Source organism: Psittacula echo (assembly GCF_963264785.1).
Source record: "Psittacula echo genome assembly, chromosome: 1".
Classification (NCBI taxonomy): Eukaryota; Metazoa; Chordata; class Aves; order Psittaciformes; family Psittacidae; genus Psittacula; species Psittacula echo.
Window position 1 is genome coordinate 12,919,985 of NC_137735.1, and position 21,900 is coordinate 12,941,884.

General features: G+C 39.5%; 1 protein-coding gene across 1 annotated transcript in view; it reads left to right on the top strand.

Annotated features, from left to right (window-relative positions):
- PPP2R2C (protein phosphatase 2 regulatory subunit Bgamma) overlaps positions 1 to 21,900 on the top strand; it is a gene marked incomplete at both ends in the record, with an annotated part of 199,466 nt that overhangs the window by 137,725 nt on the left and 39,841 nt on the right. Inside the window, 4 exon segments of the mRNA XM_080623909.1 lie at positions 6,662 to 6,759; positions 7,353 to 7,518; positions 12,852 to 12,964; positions 15,070 to 15,247. Of these exon segments, the coding sequence (XP_080480035.1) occupies positions 6,662 to 6,759; positions 7,353 to 7,518; positions 12,852 to 12,964; positions 15,070 to 15,247 (555 nt within the window).

A 21,900-nucleotide genomic window follows, 5' to 3' on the forward strand; every position in this document is an offset into this window, starting at 1 on the left:
ATTCTGTTTCAAGTAAATTCTCTCTGAGTGAGCACTGAACCTACATTCAAATGTTCTGAATGGGAAGGTGCTTTCCTTGGTCCCTGAGGACATAGGGATGCATGGACCTGTGAAACTCAGTGGTACGGTGTTGATCTCTTGATGCTGATGCAGGCCACTGAGATATGTATATGTGGCATTTCTAAACCCTGAAATTTGGAGATTGAAGATGGAAAAAGGGAAAGATTTGCCCAGTGCTTGCCAGGATTTTATTATTTTATTTTTCTTTACTATTATTTACTACCATCCCCAGCTGAAGGATTCTTGTTTCAAGTAGCCTTTCAAGAGCTTTTCAGCGTTTGACCCTGTGGTTTTGGATTTCACATCAGGAAACAATTGTTATACTCAGTAAGAAATGTTGTATTTAGCCTGATAGATCTCCTTGTTCTTCCCTGATGGTATTAAATGGGGCTGTTTGGATTTTGCTTCCAATATATTTGTCCTTGCTAGCAGTGAAACCAGGCACAGGGTCAATTAGGAAAACAGCTACATGCAGTGTAGTGGACACACATCTCTGGATTTCATGCTGTTATTGATTGATCACCTTGTTTCACTGATTGTTGAAGCACTTACACTATTAGCATCTATATCCAAAGTTTACTTTGGCCAAAATCAGCTTCCTGTTGTGTTTTGCCCTGCCTATACATCTAACGAGGAGCAAATACAGCATTTTGCAGCACCAACTCCATCAGGTTTTAAAGTAACAATAAATGAGGAAAAAAAGCGTAGTCAAAGATCTGCCAGGGTCACAAGGGCAGGTAGATCCTTCATTTCAGACTACTTCCTCATCTTCTGCTGTGGCATTTCCTTGTGCTCTTCCATGCTTTATTAAGCTCTCGTGTGCATATGCTCTCTCATGTACACTCTTTCGCACCCTTTCTGATACTCTTGCTCTTCTTAAGATGTTCACATGCCCTCTCTTTCTCTCTCCATCTCATGTCTACTTGCATTCTCATTCTCTCTCATCTATCCTTCCTATATGGCCACCAAGCTCTGATGGGTTATTTTGGTGACTTGGAGAGGTGATCAAGTAGTTTGTGTATAAGTCAACAAAATGTCTTGTCTGCCAGTAGAGTGGAGTTGGCTTTCTGATGCATTGGCTTTCAGTATTAAGTTTCTGACCCAGCCAAGGTGGACACGGTGACATGTGAGATTTTGTGTTGTGGTTGCGTGAATTTTGAAGGTGGTTTCTAGTGTCATGCAATTGCTGGATCCAGCATGGTAAATAGGACTGCTGTGAACCAGTTACAGAGTCTGCTGCATCAAGTAGTTTTTTTTCTGTTTTTAAAGAGTCTCTGCCGTCTGTTTAGAAAAGAAGGATTTTTCTGACCCTCATACCTTTGAGGTTTGCATCCCTTGTTTCTAGCTGCTCGAGGAAACCTTTGAAACTTCAGCTTAAAAAATTCTTTCCATCCATTTGTTTCTTCCCCCTTTTATTTTTTGACCAAGTCTAAACTAAATTCTGACAACACAGCTCATTGTGATGGCCTTCCCCTCACTCCAGATACTGTAATGCTCCTCTTTCATCTACCATTTGTCCTTTTGTTTTATGGCTCTCTTTGTTGCAGCCTTCTTTGTTGTTTCTTCCAGATTATGCTCCCCAGGGATTTTTGTATCAGTATGACTGAACATTGCTTGCAGCCATGCCAGATTGTGCTGTGATCGTGTTGGATTTCACAAACCAAGGTTAGGCCGGATCAGAACTTGGTTGAAATAACATAGACTACAAGATTGCCTGCTGGCCAGTGGGAACACAATAGCAACAAATACCTGACCTAGATGCTGATTCAGTCAGTTCAGGCCAATAATGTTGCCATGCTGTTTGTGGTGGATGTGTCCTGTTCTGGCTGGTAGGTTTTCACAGCTTTTTCTTTTTTAATAAAAGTATTGATGTTAATTCCAGTGTTTTGGCCCATTCCAAATCCTTTAAATCTTTATCAGGATTACATTGCAGTTCAACAGAATATTATATTCTCTGATCTTCTTTGCCCTGTTTTCCTGATGAGTGAGCGACTGTGTGGTATTTAGTTGCTGGCTAGGTTTAAACCATGGTAACTGTACCCTTGTGTGATGTTTGCCCTCAAACCTTGCTACTGCTGTCCAAAAAGCTCCATTTCTGTGCTGGGTGAAATAGTTCGAAATTTTCTTTGCTTTCCTGATCTTCTGATGCAAAATAACGTTATACCAGGACCTTCAGATGGAAAGCCCCAGAAAGTTAGAAATCATCAGTAAATTAGAAAATTATAGTTGAGTTTTTCTTAGAGTTGCTTGAAGTTTCTGACAGAAGATTGTATAAAGATGAGTATCTGAAGGGCGACTATAGGGATGCTGGGGAGGGACTTGTCATTAGGGACTGTAGTGTTAGGACAAGGGGTAACGGGTCAAAACTTAAACAGAGGAAGTTTAGATTGGATATAAGGAAGAAATTCTTTACTGTGAGGGTGGTGAGGCACTGGAATGGGTTGCCCAGGGAAGTTGTGAATGCTCCATCCCTGGTGGTGTTCAAGACCAGGTTGGACAGAGCCTTGGGTGACATGGTTTAGTGTGAGGTGTCCCTGCCCATGGCAGGGGGTTTGGAACTAGATGATCTTAAGGTCCTTTCCATCCCTAACTATTCTATGAGTCTATGATTCTATGTTCAGACTTCGCTTCACTGAGTGTATAGTAGGTGGAAAATGCCATGCAATTATGCTAGAATGCCCCAAATGATGCAAAGTTTTATTATATAGATAAAACTTTAATTATCGTAAAAGTATTTGGACCCGTTTGTGTTGTATAGGAGTAAGGTATTAGACCCACTTAAGATAATCCTGTAAGAGACTAGAAAATGAACATTGCAAGTACGTGATTGTGTGAAATAAAGGCCAGAATTAATGAGCTAACCAACCTTTGTTTCATCCCACCCCACGCTGAGGCAGAGGAAGGGCTGCTGGAGGGTTTGTATCCATGCTGGGAAAATACTCATGAAGTTGAGGGAAGAGCAGTACAATCAGCTACAGATATCTTTGTGTGATGTCTTTCTGTGAATATGTAACATTAGTCTGGGGAATTAAGTTTGTAATGTGTTGTACCTGCTGGAACAATTTACTGTGGCAGGATGTGAAACAGATGATCAGGTGTGTACCCCCCTGGAGTATTTTCATCTTTTGAAGGTTTTTGGTTTGCTTTTCTCAGTCAGTGTCTGTATTTTGAGTGTCCAAGTTGTGCTCTATAACTGAGTGAAAATACTGAGCATGGCAACTTTCAAATCCAAGTTTATATATATTTCTGCATAAAAAAAATGGGGAATTTAAAAATGGAATAAGAAGATTAATATTGGATAAAAGTTGGGATTTCTAATCTGATTGGAAATATTTGCCCATTGGTATTGAGATTACCCATAATTGTTCTTAATAGGTAAATTATCTCTGTCTCTGATAATCCTGTTCATTAGTGCAAAGCTTGGCACTGCCAGCAGAGATATGGAACGTGTAGTGCAGAAGGCTGACAGGAGTCTTTCATCTCTTCCATCCCTTGCCAAGGGCTTACTGTACGTGTAAATTCATCAGCTCTTCCATTATGGAGCATTTATATATCCTGGGCAGGGTGAAATCTGGTAGTTAATTGCTCTGTACGATCAGGGGGCCATTCTCCAATGAAAGAATCTGCAAGATGGGACCATAGTGGCTGATGCTGCTGCAGCATTAATAAATATATAGGGGAATGTTCTGCAGAAGGGTATGGAGAGCTTTGTTGACTGATTCTTTTCCTACCTCCTCTGTCTTAGGAAGAGGCAGCCTGGCTAATCTTTCTTATGAAAGCAGCATGACTAATGTTTGCCTGCTGAACAGATATGCTGGATAAGATTATATATTTTTTGTTGTTGTTTTCAGCTGTTATATACAGGATCAATAAAAGTGATTTTCGATTCAAGGATAATTTTTTACCAGCAAGCTGCATAGCCTCCAAGGTTGGAATATTGGATCTGCTCTTTTTCAGAACAAGTTAATTTAAGAATGATAGGTAGCTTTCAGTTCAGAATTAGTTTTTCTAATAGAAAGCAGGGATACAGCTGGAAGAAACGCCTTGAAGGGGAGAGAACTTTGCCTCAGAACATCATTGCTTACCTTGCCTGCAGATACTTAATGCTTTGGCTGCTTTTCTTTAAGCAATAATCACTTAACTGCAGACAATATTTTCATGACAAATGCAATATAAGAACAAAATGCAGAGCTGTTTTATAATAACCATAGTTCAGTTACTACTGAGGTCTGTGCAGGTGTTTCTGTGGACTTTACTGGGCTTTGACTGATACCCTCTGTAAAGTGCGATATAGTATTTTGTGACCATTGTAACCATTGAGAAGAGTATTTCATGCCATGGTGGAAGTATTTCAGGTCAAAAGCAAGTGTATTCACACATACAAATTCAAGTGTCATTCATTCCTTTTGCATGGTTATTTTATATGATTCTTTTGTGACCTGTTGAGAAAGTCACATAAGCGTTACACATGCCATGCATACACACACAAATACACGTGTGTTTTAATAGATCTTACATTCCTCCCCTCTGTATTTACCCTTTTCCTGAATTGCACACTTAAGATAGGAGACTCCATTCTAAAAGGACTGTCAGTATGAGGCTTCAGTTCTGCCTGTATGGCTGAGGTAAGATGGAGCTGGAAATTAGTAAAATCATGCAGGTATTCTTTTACAAGCAGGAGCCCACACCTACTATGAGCATGAATTTTGCAGGGTAAGAACAAAATAGCCAAGAAGTGTTCTTCCACTGGAAGCACTACAGATGAACTTGCCAGAAAATTTGATTAGATTTTAGATTAACAAAAAATGTGCAAGATTTTAGATCAAACTCAACCCATCCCAAGTCCCAGAGCATTGTCAACCATAAGCAGAGTCTCTCTGATCTTCCTGTACTCTAATAAGAGTAGGGCTTTGGGGTTTTTATTCTATTACCTATAAAATACACAGTCTGTGGAAGCCCACATAAAAATCAGATGCTATTAACTTTGAGAGCTTTGGGTTCAGACCCAAAATATTGTAAGCTATCTTGTTCCATTTTTCTCGAAGTCTACACATCCATACATTTTATTCATCAAGAAAGAAAATGACGTACATAACTTTATGAGTCTCTTTCCTCCTTTATATAAGTAAGGCATGGAGGGGGAAAAAGAGGCAGATTTGGTTTTGTTGGTTTTCTTTTAGACAGAACAATTTGATGGTGAAGATCCCTTTAAAAAAAAAAAAAGGTGTTTTTCTTTACCATGATTAGGGTAAAGTTTCCTTTTTTAGATGACAAATCGTCTGTAATGTTCCAGTAAGAATCTGGTTTTGGATGGCTGTGTTGCTGATGAGAGCTGCTGGCAACAGAAGCTTTCTAACACTCAAATGCAAGTTTATTAAAAGAATAATGGGAACAGATGTTTTCAATTCATAAAATGTAGCAAGTAAATGGTACATCCACTTGTTATTTCAATTCCTTTGAAATTTAGTGAACTCATTTAGGGCTAGGTTTTCAAAAGAGCGTAGCCCACTGTTGGCTCATTATTCTCAGTATAAACTGATGGATGATGAACGTGTTTGAAAACCACAGCATTTCATGCCTGAAGGGGAGCCGCTAACTACTGATGCTTCTGAAAATCTGGCCCACGTTCCTGATGCGTGAATGCTGATCATCATAGAGGATTCATGCGTGCAGTCTCTGAGTAATACCCTGAATTTGTCTGTGATTGTGTATATGATGGCTTCTTAATTTACTGTTGCACTAGGCATTTTAATTCAAATTTTGCTAATACTGCAGGATTAACTGTGGATTATGATTCTAGCATGTACAAACAGAAGAGACAGTTCTTTTGCTTCTACGGTCTCTTTCTTCCCTCTCATCCTGATGTGTAGTAATTTGTACTCAGAACTGGCCTGAGGTTTTGATGAAGTTTCTTGTTTAAGCTGATGCAATTGCTTGGGGAAAAGGCGATGTTGGAAATTAATAAAAGAAGAGACTGGCATCTTTTTATCTTCTGATGACACATTTTCATGGGGCTGAAATGATTTACCAAACCCAGTGATTTGAACGGGCTCTTGCCAGCATTGCACAGTGAGCAGTTCTGGTTTTGCTTTTATTCCTCTGTGGTAGGATGAGCTGCATCTACTTTACTTTTTACTCTTAGCTCAAACACATACTTGAGAAATGTGCTAGGAGGTTACATTAAAACCTTTGTAAAGGGTGAAGTATAAATAATACATGCAACAGGACTGAGATGTTATGTTGGTCTTTGCTAGAGGAAATAGGAGGCCAACGCTGTTGCTATTGCCAGTACTGAAAAAAGCTTTGTAGCAGACTGAAATCGCTCTTATTGAAACATGACCTGTCCAGAGATCTTCTCCACTCCCAAACTGCAGATGTGCTGGAAACGCAAATTTGCATCATTATGTTTGCACTTGTTTCACTGTGTAGCAACCTGAGATTGTCATGGCATGCAGCCTGTTTGCATTAGTGACTTGCTGTTGAATTCATCTGTATTCCTTCAAGTCCCTCATTTGTTGCATTTTTGTGGAGTGCTTGATATTTCTAATGGCTTTGTGTTGCTATCTAAAATTTGCCTTTTTTTCTTTCTTTTTCCTTCCAGCTGATATTATTTCTACAGTTGAGTTCAACCACACTGGAGAACTGCTGGCTACTGGTGACAAGGGGGGTCGGGTTGTTATATTCCAAAGGGAACCTGAGGTATGTGAGCTACCAATGTAGTCCTAAACTTGCTAAAACCAGGCTTTATTTTTAATACTTTAATTGGATCTAACTAACAGACCTGTTTATGATCTTAAGATTCAGTAAAACAGAATGTCACCACTTTGGAGAGGAAGTGAATGTGGGTAAGGATCTTTTACTTGGAAGTTTGTTGACGCAAACAAAAATGCATCAAAGCTCTAAAATTCTAAGCTAAGAACAAAGAAGGTCAATTTTGTTTTACTTCAAGATCATTTGAATAGTTTTTGCCTGTTTGATGGAGCCATTCCATTTAAAACTATGCCTTTGCTGTGATATCTTTATGTTTCACATTTTCAGTATCTCTTGTAGAAAGCTTTCCTAAATAATTGACGTTTCCTCAAATATGCTGCCTTTTATTAAATTTTGCTTCAATACTTAGAGGAAATTTTATTCCTGTAGACACAAATCTGTCAATATCACTTTTTGGATGAGAGATTAAATTAAACTTTCAATATTTTTATATTTATAAGGCTGCCTATGCACCTTTCCTAAGAGATGGAGATGTATTGCCATCATAAACCATATGTTTTTGTTGGTTTTATTCTCTGTAGAGTAAAAATGAGCCTTACAATCAGGGGGAGTACAATGTTTACAGCACTTTCCAGAGCCACGAACCTGAATTTGATTATTTGAAGAGCTTGGAGATAGAAGAAAAAATAAACAAGATCAAGTGGTTACCACAGCAAAATGCAGCTCACTCACTTTTATCAACAAATGGTAAGATAGCTGAAGGAATGTAGGACATATCAGCCTATTTGTTCTTGTGCATTTTAGTGCTGACTGTATATATTTGTTCATTTTAATCTAGTGGTTTAGTAATTCCCTCTTATAGAGTTTACCAGGACTGTCATACTGACTCTTATATCTGTTATTTATGTATTTTATTCATAGCCATAGGGTTTTTCCTAGTGATTATCCATAGGCATTCGGTGAGCTATCAATTTTTGTTACTAACATGCAGTGCTATCCCGAAGTACACTTTGTGACAAGGGCACTGCCTTACTCAGCAGCTGTGTTTCACAGGGGATTTAGAGTTTTGTCTGCTGCATTTGTCATAACTTTTATTCTCTGTAGATTTGGAAATAAATGTAGATAAGAGATTAATTTCTTTTTCTTTTAATTCATTATCATTAGAATGGTTGAGTTCTAAGGAGTTACACAAGTCTTTGGAAGGCAGTAGTAACAATGCTAGGATATTGATACTGACTCATCTTTCTAGCATGCTTAAGGCCTAATGATTAAAAAATGCAGTAGTATTGCTGAGAGGGGATATGCAGATGTAACATAGCGGGAAGAAACTGAATGGAGCCCAACATGTTCAGGTGTCAATTAGGAAATGGTTTGCACATATTGACACCCACAACCTTTATCATTGCTGATGAAAATAATATTTAAAATTTTAAATGTTGGATATAATTTTTAACAGAAAAGACTTTTTCTTGTGAAGTTTGAGCATAAGTTGAAATTGCTGATATAGAAGTAGTGTAATCTCACTTTGTGAATTGATTCCTTAGAGCAAAATGATTGCTTTTAGTTAAAATTTATAGCAATAACTAATATTTGCATTAATAATTAGTAAATAATTTTATGTTTTGTATTCTGTTTTCCTTAACAGACTTGTTAAAGGAAACTTTTAACTTCAGTTTGTCTTTTGACTTTCAGGGGGCACTGTTGCAATATTTGAAATGAAACATATCTGTTATAGCTGCGTGATTTGTGCTAATTGAAGATTAGTCAGCCACTTACAGAGTTTGGGAGTTTACTGCTGCATGTTTCCCGTGGTCAAAATATCTGTTCTACTTATGACAACTTTAAGAACGTCTTATTACAAGTGCTTGATACAAAATTAATAGAATCACAGAATCATAGAATAGTTAGGGTTGGAAAGGGCCTTAAGATCATTAAGTTCCAACCCCCCTGCCATGGGCAGGGACACCCCACACTAAACCATGCCACCCAAGGCTCTGTCCAGCCTGGCCTTGAACACCGCCAGGGATGGAGCATTCACAACTTCCCTAGGCAACCAATTCCAGTGCCTCACCACCCTCACAGTAAAGAATTTCTTCCTTATATCCAATCTAAACTCTCCTTATTTAAGTTTGAACCCGTTACCCCTATAATAGTGCAGATTATTAAAAGTAAGCCTCTCCCTTTTAATTTTAAAGTTTGTTTTTGGAAACTGAGAAATACAGGAGGGGAGAAACTAAGAAATAATTGGTCTTAGTGTTGCTATGGGTTAATCCAGCTGCAGCCAACACTGTGCATGCCTAAGACCTTGCAGAATACTTTGGTCTCTGTTTTTCCCTTTCTTAATTCTGAAGCATCCCAGCAGACATCTTTATGGTGAGGAAAACAGAAGTGGTGCCACTGGCAGAGCCTTTGGATTTGGGTTTGAATCACAAAACATTTTTGTGTGCCAAGGAGGATTCCTATCTTCCTGGCACAGCAGGGTTGAAGTCTGAAGATTCTCCTCTTGGTGGACTCTTAAAGATAGCCTTTAAATTTAGGACACAGAGGGCCCATGCTGAATTCCTTGATGTCTCACAGAATACCCCTGAGAAGTCACTGACAATGTATATCAATTCCATGCCTATAAAAAAGGATAATAGTATTTTCCTTAACTTGTAGAGAATGAAGGCATTGCCGTCACACATGCTAATATTGGATACGTTGTAGAAATATCTTCAGTACTGGTTTATATTTACTAATTTCAGAGCTTCATATTTTAATACAATTCCTGGTGTTTTTCTCTCCTGTAATTTAGGATCTAAAGCACAGTTTTGGTCAGAAAAATGAGAACTGTGAAACAGCATCTTTTCTTCCCGCTGGCACAGGTGGACATTTGCTGGAATAGGCACCCTCTGTTAGGGAACATGAGGGGAGAGTCCATCTCAATCTCACCCTCACTGTAGGAGAGTTGACAGGTCTTCACCTGCCCAAATCTGTTTCCATCCTTCTAAAAGGAGAACTTTTGCTGAGGCTGTTTCTGCACAGGTCACCTCTCTCAGGGGGGATTTTGGTTTCTTTCCTGTTTGTGCATTACCAGCAAGTCATCAGCTAAGCTTTGATTGCAACAGAAAGAAACCACCATAGGTTTCAAATCCCACTGTGGATTTGCACTGCTTGCAGCTAGCAAATTTCTGGTTTGCACCCATAAACTGAACAGATTTTGTAGTATAATAATAAATTATTAGGATTCGTTGGTATCTTTTGTGGCAGAACATATTTGGGCCACTTTCAGTGTGAGCTACATGGGATAGATCAGAATTTGGCCCATACAGATTCTTTCATCTGAGGATTTGAGACTCCTTACCAGACATTAATTAATTTAAACTTCACAACACCCTTGAGACTGAATGAATACTGAACCTTAGAGATGGTTCTATATTTTGCAAAATATAAGCATGCTCAGGATTTCTAGGGAGTATTTAAAGTGCAGAGGCAGATGAAAGAGAAGAAAACCAACACATGCGATACCCTCAATCACTAATGAAATAGTTCTCACTCAGGAAAGTGAAGGGTTTATCAATAGCAGTCAAGTCCAACAATGTGTTTTTTCTTATAATTAATCTTACAATTGCTATATTTATAAGTTTTAGAATAGAGAAACAGGAATACATTGTTTACATGTAACAAAAATCCCCCAAAATGCCAGCCAATATGTGGGTTTCCTCATTAATTAAAATGACTGATACAAATGGAATGTATTGAATGTTTAAATGGAGTGTTTTAGTTGTGGATTGAACTGATCTCTTGTTCTGTAGATTGATCAATTGTAATGTTTTTGTTGCTTGAAAGTTAACATATTGATATTGTCAGTAGGTGCATAATAGTGAAAGCCTTCAGAGTACCAGAGGGATTGATTTTGAAACAGAAAAAGGTCAAAGTTAAAGTTGCTATAGAAGTGCAAAGTGGTTCATGTATTCATACGTCCTGCCTTTAAAATAATTTCTATTAGCATTTGAAAGAAGCATTTGGATCAGCTACACTGGAAAATAATTATTTTCTGCTGTGTACTTGGGTAAAGAGGGGAAAAGAAAGAAAGTGGGACAAAACCAGACATGGTGCAGAAACTGAGGCTAATGAAGGCTGTGGCAGCAGCTGAAGTGCAGAAGCTTTGGCTACCCCATGAACAGATGAGTTAAACAGCCGTTAGAAGTTTGGGACACATTTGTTTCACGACAAGACTTGGCATTGATTTTTTCAGTCTAGGGAGTGTTAGGGTTGGCAGGTTGGGTGCATGTCCAGAGTGGCAGTGGACGATCAATGTTAGGGAAATCTGCATTTCAGCTACTACAAAACCAAGGACAAACTCCATCTGAAATGTTTAGAACTTCTTTTTGTTGGCTTCACAGGCGTTTTGCTAAATAGAGGCATCCTTATACTATGTTTCACCGATCATGAAAAAGGGAGAGTTTAGATTTAATTCCATTCCATGTACAATTAGTGTATTTTTCTCCCAACTTCTCTTTCTTACCCTTACAATGCAATTCTCTCGGTTTGTTTTTTTCCTTCAGTTCTCAACTGCTTTCCTTAGGACGTAGAAATGTCTCATTTTTCACACAACCTTTCATTTGCCGGAGCTCCTAATGTTACCCCAGTTTATCACTGCCCATTCCCACAATGGACTAGGCAGGTATCTGTGGTTTGTCTGTCTACTCCACACTCTTCTCATGCTGTTCATAAGTAACCTAGCAAACTGGCTTTAATATCAAGATTATTCCCTTGCAAAGTCAAATTGTCAGTCTGAGCTTCAGCAGTGAGCATTGAGAGGTTTTTGTCTGTTTCACCTGTAAATTGCCAAGTTGGACACAAGAACGGCTTTTGCTCTACATGGTCTGTCAGCTGCCAGGAACCTCTGACTCAGTTTGAAGGTATAGAATGTGCTCTATGAGTATTTTTCTGTTGGCAACATTTTCTGGATGTGCAAAGTTAAGTGATCCAGACTGTTTAGCACGGTCTGTGACTAGTGGAGTCCCTCAGGAGTCGGTGCTGGGACCAGTGCTGTTTAATATTTTCATCAGTGACCTGGATGAGGGAACTGAATGTACCCTCAGCAAGTTCGCTGATGACACTAAACTGGGAGGAGTGGCTGACACGCCAGAAGGCTGTGCTGCCATCCAGCGAGACCTGGACAGGCTGGAGAGTTGGGCAGGGAGAAACTTGATGAAATTCAACAAGGGCAAGTGTAGAGTCCTGCATCTGGGGGGGAACAACCCCATGTACCGGTACAGGTTGGGGGTTGACCTGCTGGAAAGTAGTGAAGGGGAAAGGGACCTCAGGGCCCTGGCAGACAGAAGGATGACCATGAGCCAACACTGTGCCCTTGTGGCCAAGAAGGCCAATGGCATCCTAGGGTGCATTAGAAAGGGTGTGGTTAGTAGGTCAAGAGAGGTTCTCCTCCCCCTCTATTCTGCCTTGCTGAGGCTGCCTCTGGAATATTGTGTCCAGTTCTGGGCCCCTCAGTTCAAGGGCAGGGAATTGCTTGAAAGAGTCCAGCGCAGAGCCACAAAGATGGTTAAGGGAGTGGAACATCTCCCTTATGAGGAGAGGCTGAGGGAGCTGGGTCTCTTTAGCTTGGAGAAGAGGAGACTGAGGGGTGACCTCATCAATGTTTACAAATATGTAAAGGGTGAGTGTCAGGATGATGGAGCTAGGTTTTGCTCAGTGATGTCCAGTGATAGGACAAGGAGCAATGGGTGTAAACTGGAGCATAGGAGGTTCCATGTGAACATCAGGAAAAACTTCTTTATTGTGAGAGTGCCAGAGCACTGGAACAGGTTGCCCAGGGGGGTTGTGGAGTCTCCTACGTTGGAGATATTCAAGGCCCGGCTGGACAAGTTCCTGTGTGATGTACTCTAGGTTACCCTGCTCTTGCAGGGGGGTTGGACTAGATGATCTTTTGAGGTCCCTTCCAACCCTTGGGATTCTGTGATTCTGTGACTTGTCTAAACCAAGGTGCAGAATCTGCTTTAGGGAATACATTGTGAAAGGTGAGTAACCACATTCAGAATTCCTATGCTGACAGTTGTTTTTCTTTTCTTTTAAAGATAAAACAATCAAGTTATGGAAAATTACTGAAAGAGATAAGAGACCAGAGGGGTACAACTTAAAAGATGAAGAAGGGAAACTTAAAGATCTTTCCACAGTAACATCACTGCAGGTAAGCTGCTGTCTTTGCCCCAGATCCAGTTGTTTCTGTACAAACGTGGCAGTAATGGGTGCTAACTGAGTAAAAGATTTAAATATGTACTTAATTCTAATATATGATTATTCTCATTGAAGTTTTAGCTGACTGATCTTGAATCTGTTACACATTTTCAAGTCACAAATGCTTTATGATATAGTGACTAAAACAAATATATTTAGAGAGTTTGTCCGTTTTATTCTTCTTGACAATATTTTCTCAGCGTGAATTAATGTGCTTTCACGCAAGATTCTTCAGCCTGGTGTGCTGGAAGCATTCTACCTGTAATTAATCTTAAACAGTATTCTTGCCTCATTCAGAGCAAATGAGTTAAAGGCAGTACCCCAAATTTCAGTCACATCCTTATTTCAGTGGTATAAAGGAATTTTCTCCTATTTGAGGTTTGCAGTAGTCTGTACTCCAGTGAACATGAGGTTCTGCATTGCTGAACAGATCATAGAATCATAGAATGGTTTGGGTTGGAAATGACTTTAAAGCTAATTTAGTTCCAGCCCCCGCCATAGACAGGGACACCTTCCAGTAGACCAGGTTGCTTCAAACCCTGTCTAACCTGGCCTTGAACACTGCCAGGGATGGGGCAGCCACAGCTTCTCTGGGCAACCTGTGCCAGCGCCTCACCACCCTCGTAGTGAAGATTTTTTTCCTAATATCTGATCTAAATCTCCCCTCATGCATTCTCAGATGCAGTCATGGAACTCATGTAAGTGTATATGATCGTCAAATCATTTTGGTTGGAAAAGATCTTTGAGGTCTTTGAGTCCAGTTGTAAACCTAACACTGCCAGGTTCACCTCTAAACCATGTTCTTTTAAATGCCACCAGGGATGATGACTCCACCGCTATTCTGGGCAGCCTGATCCAATGCTGCCCAGTGAAGTGATTTTTCCTAATAGCCAACTTAAACCTCACCTGGTGCAACCTGTGACCATTCCCTCTTGACCTATTGCTTGTTACTTGAGAGAAGAGACCAACACCCACATGATAATGTAATAGCTTATTTTCTCTCGGACTTTAATGGCTGAATTCACTCAGGTGTTTTGGTGAAGAAATTAGCTAAAGGTTAGAACTGAAAGGCTACATTGTATAAATGCTAGTATTTCTTTATTATTAAAAGCAAACCCCATCTCCAATAGTAGCCAGTGGTGTCTATTGTGAAAAAAAGTCTCCAAAGTGTAAAGATGACTACACTCATGGAATATTTATCTGTTCTGTATGATTAGGCAGACAATACAATTCCAGATTGCTTGTAGTCTGAGAATTCAAAGGCTGAGGGAACCATTGTTTTATTCCTTTAGTGGCAAGCTAAACTAAAAGCTTTAACTTCTCTGTGTTCCTCTTTAAACTATCTTGTGGACTGATACATGCTAGGTCGTTTCTGTTGCATGTTCAGTAACATCGTATAGTCTCAGTCATGGACTACAGCCTTACAGTGTTTACTGCTTTACCAAGAGGTAATAAATTGACAGTTTCTAGTTACTGAAGCAAGATATTGGAGTGAGACAGAGGGAAATAATGAGGGTACAATGATGAGTGATAGTTTGTGGTCTTCTTTTTTCCAGGAGTATGTGTTTATGTACAGTGTGTCAATTCACACGTTGGCTTTGTAATCCAAGGTTTCATTTATTATGCTTTGCTGGGATTACAACCTTTATGCCACTTTTCTGAGAAAGAGACATCAAGTACCAACAGAAATGCACTAAGTGGTTTACAACTAACAGCAAACTCTTCAGCAGAAGCAACATACTTCGCTGCTTGTCCGAGCCAGAGCCTCCCACCTATGTGAGAGAGTGGCTCCTGCTGTGGGACTGGGCTGTTGTCTGGCAGCTGCCAGTGCCTCCCTTCCCACAGTCCAGGCTTCCCATCACTCTGTCTGGCTTTCCATGGCTCTCCTGTCTCTCCCTTTCTCCTTGGCAGGGCACAGAGAAATTCAGTGTGCATACACTGTCAAGAAGGTTTTTAGTGTCACAGTTTTTGAATGCTTGTTCACCATTGAAACTCTCATCATCCTAGCAAAAAATTACTTAAAATCTCACTCCTTTTCGTTTTGATGTTTTTTGGCAGGTGCCTGTATTGAAACCTATGGATTTGATGGTAGAAGTCACTCCCCGGAGAATCTTTGCTAATGGTCACACCTATCATGTCAACTCAATATCCGTCAACAGTGACTGTGAGACGTACATGTCAGCAGATGATCTCAGGATTAACCTCTGGCATTTAGCAATCACAGATAGGAGCTTCAGTATCCTTTATTGTGGTTCCTTGCTCAGTGTTGGTAGTGTTTTTCTGCAGTTTTTTAAATATACCTTTACTTATCAGAATCTGTGCAGTATTTGTAACAGAAAATGCTCAGGTACCATGAGAAAGCTAAGAGGTTGCAAAAATCAAGGAATTTTATGTGAAAAATAACAGTCTTGGAGTTGATTAATGACAAGTACGTAGGACACTGATGCCAGCTGGATGGTAACTATTCACCTGACTAGAAGGCTCTGTACTGTTATTTCTTGAAGACATTTCACACTAATCTACTCCACCTTCTTTTGCTGCAAGGTCAGTCCTTACTCTGACTTATACCCCCTGTTCTCCATCATCCTGCTCTCCAGAACCTAGTGCCTGAGATGAGCACAGTTTGGAGGTAAGGCTCAGCTGCTCTGTGTGAGTTGCTGTGTCTGTGATTAATGCAGTTATTGCTGTATCAAGTGCTGGCATCATCCTGAAAGCTTTGTTGTGGGATCGTTCCAGTCATTGGTGGGTCTGCCTCTTGGGTTGCACCAGGGTGGCTTGGAGGAGAAGCAAAAGAAAATGTAGCCAAGAAAAGTGATTTCTCTGTGTTTTGCAGAACATTAAGGGACCGGAAAGGAGAGACATTGGTTATGGGGACAGCTCAGAATGTTGTGTTCCTTTGGTGGTTACTTTTTAGTTATTTCAAAAGGAGTTGATAGAATGTTTCTCTGTAGGTTTGTATGAGAGACTATTAGATGTCAAAATGAAACTGTCCTCCCAGGGGAAGATGCCTAAAAGAAAGCCCCAGTGTGATGGGGTGTTCTCCCTGTCTGTGGTGAGTGTTTTTATTTTTTCCTTCATAGGCTGTATCATCTGTGGAGCTTAACCCATGCTTTGTTAGTGTCACAGGGAACATTTTCATTAAACCAAACAACTCTTAATGTCCTTAAACTACCTTTGCAAGGTCAAGTGTCAGTGCCTTTACTCTGGGGATTGTAGGGAATAGCTCCTCAGTTTGGTGCCACATTCATATTCTTTTTCTGCCTTTTTACTAGTCTAGATAGGCAAACTGGATGGTACCCTCTTTGATATGACTGTTCAAAAAGGATGAATTTATATGGGGTCTCCGAAGTCCAACTGTGTCTGCCTTCAATACCCCAGCAACTGTACTTCCATTCTTTAGTAAGAGAACACAGAGTGGGAAAACGGTTTGCCAGCATGCCTGTATGGAGCAGCAGTGTGGCTCCTGACAGTGTCCTTCTCACTGTAGCTTCACCTTCCAGTCTTGTCTCTGCCCTGGGCACTTTTATACGTAACTACTGTGTCTTCTCCTCTAGTGTGTATCCTCCTCTTTCTTCTAAAGCAGAACAGTGAGTCAGACCAAGCACAGCAATCTCTGTATGTCTGTGTGTGATACCAGATCACATTCCAAAATACTTATGCAAGATAAGCCTTTGCTTTTAGCCCTCCCTTTTGTGTTAAAAGCTGTTTTATGAAATATGGATTGCCAGAGGAACTGTCTCTGACAAGTTTTAAAAAATCAAATAAATAGTTATTATAGGTCATGAGGACAACACGAGTTTTTATTGTCATTTGCTGCCCTAAGAGCTTTCTGACAGAAATATCATACCCAAATTAATCTTTAAACCCCAAATGTGTATAAATCCTTGAAAAGAAAAGTCTAACTATGGGAGCATTGGTACAATCAGTACAAAATATTGTGATTATGGTAGTGTAAAATAATTCTTGGCATTTATGCAGAGGTTTTTATCTTCACATCCTCTCTATATGTTGATCAGCTTATCCTGGGTTCAGGACAGAAAGTTAAGATGCTGGTAGATAGATTAATTTGTCTACTATTTTGAGGATGAAAAAATTGAGGGAGAAATCGCTTATGAAAACTATAAATTTCATGGCCCAGATTAACATTTCATTTGCCCTTTGTATAAAAACACTTGTATGCAGGCTTCAGAAGCACTTGGTCTCCAATGATGTTTGCAATTCTAGCAATACACTAGGAAAGAGCTGAAAAACAGACTTAACCTTACGATCATAACTACTACCATATGTATGTCTTGATGGAACAGCATGGATGGCAAAATTATTTGAGATTGAATAACTGCGTAGGCTGTTACTGTTTCTACTCCTGTATGTTCCACTGTGACAGCTGCATGGACCCTGCTTCAAGCATTACCACACTGTGATCATCAAATATTTACTGATAAAAAAGTGTTTTAGAGTTTCTGATTGAATCATTGATTTAACTCTTGAAACATACATTTTATAGTCGGACACTCAATTTCTGAGTATGAGTGCTGATGAAGGGGAGATTAAAAGGATATGTCTGAGTTTTAGGGTAGGATTCTTTTCCTGTATCTGAGACAGTGGCTTTGGGATACTTACATGGATGACTTCAGAATGACTGGATTTCTATCCTGAATTGGCATCAGATATTGCTACTTCTTTTAGATACACATGAACGGACATCTGGGAGGACTGTGATAAGAGAGTTCAGGCGATAGGAAAACACCTAAGTAAGGGATGATCAGTGCTAGGGGCAAACAATGCTTGCTAAATTGGCCGTGGTGGCAGCAGATTGACTTTTGTGGCTGGATACCGTTATGTACCCGTTACGTACTCAAGAGAGTAGACTGAGTTAAGTAGGTGGCGTCCACTTCTGTTTCAGACAATATCTGTACTCTATCTGTACTCAGTTGTCCAAGCAGATTATCAGGCAGATTACTTTTACTCAATTCTTTGATAAACAGAAAATAGGTGATAAATGGAGTTAGACGTTCCAAAGGAATATGAAGTGATTACAGAATATTGCTCATATTGGGGAATTAACTGGGAGACCGAAGTAACTAGATTAAGGGAATGAGCAGTTGAACTTACATCAGTCTTTCCACAAGTATCTTTTCGTCCATATAGAGCCCTATAAATCCTTGTAAAAATTGCAGGGGCATGTTTTCCACTAGATTTCAGCATCAGTCCCATACAGAAACTGCATTTCTCTCCTATAGAGTACCCAGTTAAATAAAACTCTCCTGGAAGTAGATGAGGTTCTTGTAAAGACTTTGGGTGTGCTGGTTGCAGTTGACACAATTTCTGCCAAGCAAACAGTTTAAATTATAAATGAATGTTGCTGGGCTTGGTGCCTTCTGCAGCTTAAGGGGACAGGCAGGAGGAGGCTCAGGCTGTTCTAAAAATGCTTGCTTCACATCTTTTTGATAGATGCAATATGGAAATGAAGCATTTGCTGGTTTACATGCAAGGCTTAATTCCTTGAAATGCATGTTTAAAACAATAAATATAAACCATTTTGGGATGAAGTGGTGTTTGTTAATAAGGGATCTGGCAGTGATGTGTGTTTGTCTTTCTATTTTCCCTCAGAGGCAGCACTGCTACATATAATGAACTACAATCTGTTTACCCAAGAGGCTGGTTGTGACAGTGACACAAACAACAAACACAGTGGTAGAGTTTCTGGACATTCAGCTCATGTTTGAACATCTTTACCAATTGCATAGGAAAGGCTGGAGAAAGAATGAAATAGCAGTGGTATGTTAGGGTGTTTTTCAAGTAAAGTACTTTGTCTTGTCGAATTTGATTTGAGAACAGTTGGGTAATCATTATTTTAGCAGTTTTACAAATCACTGAAAATTGTTCATTTTTTTGAAGACAAAAAGACAAAGTAATGCAGATTTTACTTTCATTCTGTCTCCTTTTGAAAACATTTTAAATCAGCTCTGCAGAGTTTGACCAGAATACTTGCCTTGGGTAAAGCCTTAGGCAAATAAAATACAATTAGTGGTTTCCTGGTTTGCTTTTGTATTAGCATAAACAGTAACTGGGGTAAAAAACAGACAAGTGAGTTTTATGCTATGGCTGTGTGAATTTTCATGAGGAATATGCAAGACTTCTCTACATTGCTTCCCACTTGCAAGCAGATTTACTCAGTATCATTTGGGCAGGAGGAGGTGAGAGAAAAGAAAGGGGGAAAGAAGGTCAGCTGGTAAATAATTGCACATATGAGGCTTTTCTTTGCTAAAAGGTTTAATGTGTTAGGTTGTGTTGTGGAGAATGAGTTGATGTCCTTAATTATGGATTATATTCTTCACTAGAAAAGAAGTGAGGTAAAGGTTACTGTATTTGTTAATGTTCTGTCTGAAATGGCTTAGTGTTGCCCATAGCTTAAGCATTTAGGTACGTCATCTTGCATGTAGTGAATGAGAAAACAGGACTGCTGGAAGCATACTGGTAAGATTTACTTTACATCAGCAGCAATCTTTGGACAATCTAGCTGTACTAAATATATTCTTTATGAGAATGCATTTGGATTGCTCACAGAACTCTGTAGCTCATAGCACTTGAACTCCCTTCATTTCCTGGTAGCACACTATTTCACTCCAGAGGCTGTCATGGCATTGCTATGGAAACAGCATCACCATTTCCAGCATGTACTCATCTTGAGACTCATCTTGACTAAAATACTCATTTCTCAGTCAGATCAATATAGTCCAGGGTTATCCTGTTTTAATAAAAATTTCTTTCTTCCATGTCCCATAAGGGTTAAGCTAATTAGCAAATCACCGTAGGGCCTTCTTACAGTGTAATGTATTCCAGTATTTGAAGCATATCATGCATAGTCAGATTGTTAGGCATCATATCTTGGGGAAATTGCTAGTTGAGAAGTAAACAACAAAAAAGAAAAGAAATAGACAAAAAACCCACCCCTCATGGTGCACTGATGGAGACCAAGTCCATGGCAGCCCACCGCGCACCTGAATATAGGGCATATACGGTGCTATGGGAGCAGCCCGCAGGCTAGGGATGATAGCTAGCCTTCAAAATTCCCATTACCTGCTGCAGTGCTAAGCGTTTGAATGCTGAACTGCAAGCAAATCTGCAGTGTTCTCTTGGCATTTGTGGAGCTGTAATCTGGCAAGTTTATTCCCTTGAGTGAGATACAGTTATTTCTATAAAAAAAATTCCTCAGCCAGGATGACTGTGCACAAGCTGTGTGTGTGCATAGGGATGCATTTGTTGTGCCCTCGACAAAGTGCCTTTACTGTGTGAGAACCTGCTGCTGCCCCCTCCTGCAGCACTGTTCTCCTTAAGCATAAACTTTCTGTTTGGGGAGATGGCAGACACTATTTCTCTTGAGAACTGTGTAATGCATTTTAGTAGTTCCTGTTCTATCAAGAAAGTTACTGCCAACCTGTATCATGTATTTAAAATATATATATTATACCATGGAGTCATATTCTGTCTGAGTTGCTACTAGCAATATTTGAGTAGCTTTTCCCTCAAATTTGTGTTCTTCTTTTGTTCTTTGCTTCCCAGGGTCTCTCCTTTTCTCACATGCACTCTCTCTCTCTCCTTTAAAAGAGAATGAAGATGTCTACAAAGCTAAAACCAGGTCTGTAAGTTAGAACTAGAGGATAGCAGAGGTACTATGCACCCTGTTTTTGTGGTTTGATGAGTTCTTTTAAAGTGTAAATATTGAGAAATGGTTGCTTTGCTTTTCTAATTAAAGCACTCCTACATCCTTCTGAGGGAAGAATGCTATTTTCAACAAGCTGATTAGATTCTGGATTGATGCAATGCACTCCTTAGTCTCCACTTTTTTCAGCAGAGGAATATTGGCCTTCTAGTAAAAATAAGAGTTGACAGTAGTAGAAATAAAGATTTTGAAACCTATCTCAGGTCTAAGTGCTGTCAATTGGAAGCTTTCTGTGCATTTTGATAAATGTTGAACTCTAATATGAAGTGAACCACTAGAAAAGCTGACTAAGGGATCTAGTGCCCTCTCTTCTAAAGCCATGGGGAAGAACAGTATGTAGAGGAAAAAGCATAAACAATAAGAAAAGAAATCAGATTACATGAAACTTGTGAATATGCAAAATTCGCACCAAGTATCAATACTTAACTTAGGTTCTTCGCTGCATTACCATTTCTCATCTGGTGATAATTACATTGTCATGATAGAGATCTTTCCTCCTCTGAAGTGCTTGACATACTCTAAACTCAGATATTTTGCAATAAAAATATTTTAAAATAATTGTAATAAATGTTGAGGTTGGTCGCTCCAAGCCCCTCTTTATACTCAATTAAACAAATGGTGTTAGAGCCAAATAGGTTTGCTAGAATTTCAACCCGGAATCTGAATGTTGCATAGTGAGATCCCACTTTCCATTACTTCCATTCCATGTTCTAATTCTACGTTAAATAAAGTGGCTGAACAAATACATCAAGTTTATAAATGGTTGCTGGAGTTGGGCTCTGCCATACAGTACTTTGGGGCTTTTTCAATTAGTATTGTAGACTTGAAAAAGCAAGCATGACCATACTATTTGATTTGGCTACAGTAGTTGCTGAAGAGAAAACAAGGATGTTTTGCTACTGTCACAGTGAAGTACATATACATTATTTCTTGTCTGAAGTGCTGGCTCACCAGTTTCTGGTATTGTTTTATTTTACTCTTGATGGGCTTACTCAGAAATAAACCCTTGATTGCACGAAAGTGAATAACATTTTGTGTTTTCTTTAGTTATGGGGTGACTTCCTTATTGTGCTGAGATGTTCACAAATAATGGTATCCAAAATAAACCTCACTGGAAATCAAGATACAGATTTATAGTCTGATGGGTTATAATAGCTTGAATTTCC